Source organism: Calidris pugnax, unplaced genomic scaffold, assembly GCF_001431845.1.
Source record: "Calidris pugnax isolate Ruff unplaced genomic scaffold, ASM143184v1 scaffold349, whole genome shotgun sequence".
NCBI lineage: Eukaryota > Metazoa > Chordata > Aves > Charadriiformes > Scolopacidae > Calidris > Calidris pugnax.
The window spans coordinates 1,993,780-1,996,490 of NW_015091088.1; the positions used below are offsets into that span (position 1 = coordinate 1,993,780).

Genomic DNA, 2,711 nt, shown 5'->3' on the forward strand with positions numbered 1-2,711 from the left:
GAGTTGCTTCATTGCCTGCTTCACGCCAAGAGGTTTAAAGAGACACTCGTTTCCCCTTATGATCTACCCTGTCTGCAAATTGTTTGCTTTTGTTTGTGGGTAGGAGTCTTCAGAATGGCTGAATTTATCCCAGTCTTGCCTTTTTGGGGAGTTCTGGACACAGCAGGTCTCTTGATTCTTTGGGTGAAATTTGAGTAAATTGCGAGTAGTGCTAATCACAAAATCGAGGCAGCATCAAGTGTTACTTCAACATTAATAAAAAAAATAAGCCCAAAACTTAGTCTTGTAGCTTCCTATTGTGCAAGAAGATGTTGCCTTTAGGGAGCTATATACCTGTGTTTGTTTTTAAACAGGAGGTAAGTTAACCCAAGTTCTGTGTCTACTTGTATAGTTTCTCGTCCCATGTAATCTGACAAATTGCCCCGCAGCTGACACAAAAGGTTATTAAAGCATTGACTTGCCAATCTGCAAAATGACGCAAAATGATGCAAAACAGCTTTGGAAAAATGGAAACGGCTCCTGCAGGGTCTCTAGAATGAGGGACTGGCAATTCCCTTTGCATGGGTACTGATTTGTTAGCAGCAGTTATGAAACTTTCAGGAGCGAGGGGTCTGCTGCTTCTCGCTGAACAGCAGGAATGCAAGGAACTACGCTAGCTGAGATCTAGAAAGATTGGCAAAACATTTCTTTGTCTTGATGTGGATTTTTTTTTTCTCCTACTCTTTCAGCATGAACAGCCAGGAAGGTCCGTATGCATCGCAGAGAAAACTCGGCCATGGCTCTCCCAGCTTTGGACCAAGGAAGGACTCGGTGAGTCACGTTAGGGTTTTGCAAATGTAGGTGATCTTTGTATTAGTTAAATTACGCTGATGCAGGAGTATCATGTGTGCCTCTAATTCAGAGAAGGGGAAGCTATGTCTGCCTCACCCACAGGTGCAACGAAGGTAACTCCTTAGATATCATCATCATCATGTTTCCACTAGAGGTTGCACTGGTCTGAGCACATTTCCCAGCACAGGCGCGCTCAGCACCTCCTCACCTGGAGCCATGCATGCAGGAGGAATTTGCTACAAGAGCAAGAACACGAGTCTAATATAGCACCTCCTTAGGATATTAGCAGTAACGCCTAACGCATTCGTGTAATAAAAGCACTGTGTCAACTATGCTTGCAAAACTTTACTGGTAGAAACCCCACTATTGCTTTTAGCAGCTTTGCTAATGATGGCAGCACCTGTGCCCAATTAAGGGCTGCTGCCCCAGGAGCAGCTCCTCAGCTCCAGGTGAGGGGCAGTGCTACATAGTGCTCATGTGCTTTCTGGGGTTCCCCTTCAGTCTGGGGGCTGCAGGAACAGGCACTGTTCTCAAATACCAGCTCCTGATTCCTTCAAAACGTGATAAAAAGAACTACAGGAAGGAAGCAACTGGATTTTGTAGGCTTCTACAAACAGCTGTGTGTTTCTTCATAGCTGTATAAAAATGGCTTTTGGAATGAAAATGTAAAGTCTCTAAGTTGAAGTGTGTTCAGACGGTAAGTGTACTTCTGAGGTCTGCTTACCTGCTACCCTGGCCATTTGCTGGTAGTAGGTGTCCTCAGCTTTTATCCTTTTGGCTTATTTGTTTTGATTCTGTGGACGTCCACGTAAGGGGGTAGCTTTGATATGTCTGTAATTTAACATGTGTTTTGTGCGTGTGGTGAATCAGGTCCCTGTATTTTGTAGTCTTTTGGGGTTTTATGCTTTGTAAAACTGCAGGATCTGACCCAGCAGGTCCCTTCTTTCATGGCTGCCTTGGTTCCAAGACTTGTGAGCAGGCATGTAGTCACAAGATTTCCACCTTCGTAGGTGAGAGGGTATCAAGCTTTGCATCAGGACGTTAAGCACTTTGCTAGTTGGAGCAACAAGAAGCCAGCTGTGCTTCACTTCATCCTTGGGAGCTGCTTACCTGAACAGGAGAGCAACTGGCCACCGTGGCTGTTATTTGGTATCCCCAGTTTGTTTTTCAATGGAGTATGGGGGTGTTTGGCAGGAGGGGAGAGCTCAGAGAAAGGAGAGGAATGAGGTCCCTGATTGCTATGCGAGGGCTTTGGGGGCTTCAGCTGGGGAGCTCCTGCCTGACTCCCTGTTGGAAATCCCCATCCTCCTTCTTAACTAAACTGGTGGTAGCTGGACCTTGCCAGTGGCTCGCTTGGCTGCCTCTTTGCTTTCAGCTGTCCCCCCATTGCTGTGGGGCTGCCAGAGTCGGAGCGAGCGACCCTTTCGGGTCCCGGAGAGGGGTACCGCCGGCTGGGCTGGGGGGAGCCGAGCTCACCCTCCCCAGGCCAGCCCGGCTGCGGGGCAGAGCAGCGCGGCCCCTCCCGGGAGGGCTCTCCAAAAGAGGGATTAATTGCAATTACCGCTGGGGGTTGACTGCGGGCTCCCCGCGGACTCCAGCCCGCTTTCGGGGTTCCCCGGGCGGTCGCCGGGGGCTGCAGCCCGGCCGGGGCGGCGCCGGGGGAGGGCCGGGGGGGTCCCGCCTCGCCGCCCGGCCCCTTTGCATTGCGCATGGGCCCTCCCCGCCGGGTGGCCATGTTGCAGCCCTAGCAGGCAGCGCAGAGGCGGCGGCGGGCCGGGGAGCGCAGCGAACTGCACCGCGATGGCCGTGGCCGTGGGGAGACCGGCGGTGGGTGCGGCGGCGGCGGCGGGGTTGAATGATGGCGGGGGCCGCCGTACCGG

At 51.6% G+C, this 2,711-nt stretch overlaps 1 protein-coding gene across 4 annotated transcripts in view; it reads left to right on the plus strand.

Moving 5' to 3' along the window:
• Positions 1–714: 714 nt before the first annotated feature.
• SEPT11 (septin 11) overlaps positions 715–2,711 on the plus strand; it is a 60,664-nt gene continuing 58,667 nt past the window's right edge. For 3 of the 4 annotated variants that reach the window (XM_014957811.1, XM_014957810.1, XM_014957809.1), the window contains exon 1: positions 715–810. In XM_014957811.1, coding sequence (XP_014813297.1) covers positions 730–810 — 81 coding nt within the window. In that variant the 5' untranslated portion in view covers positions 715–729. Of the gene's footprint in view, positions 811–2,547; positions 2,659–2,711 lie in introns of those variants that run through there. The other variant, XM_014957808.1, reaches the window with a different exon arrangement.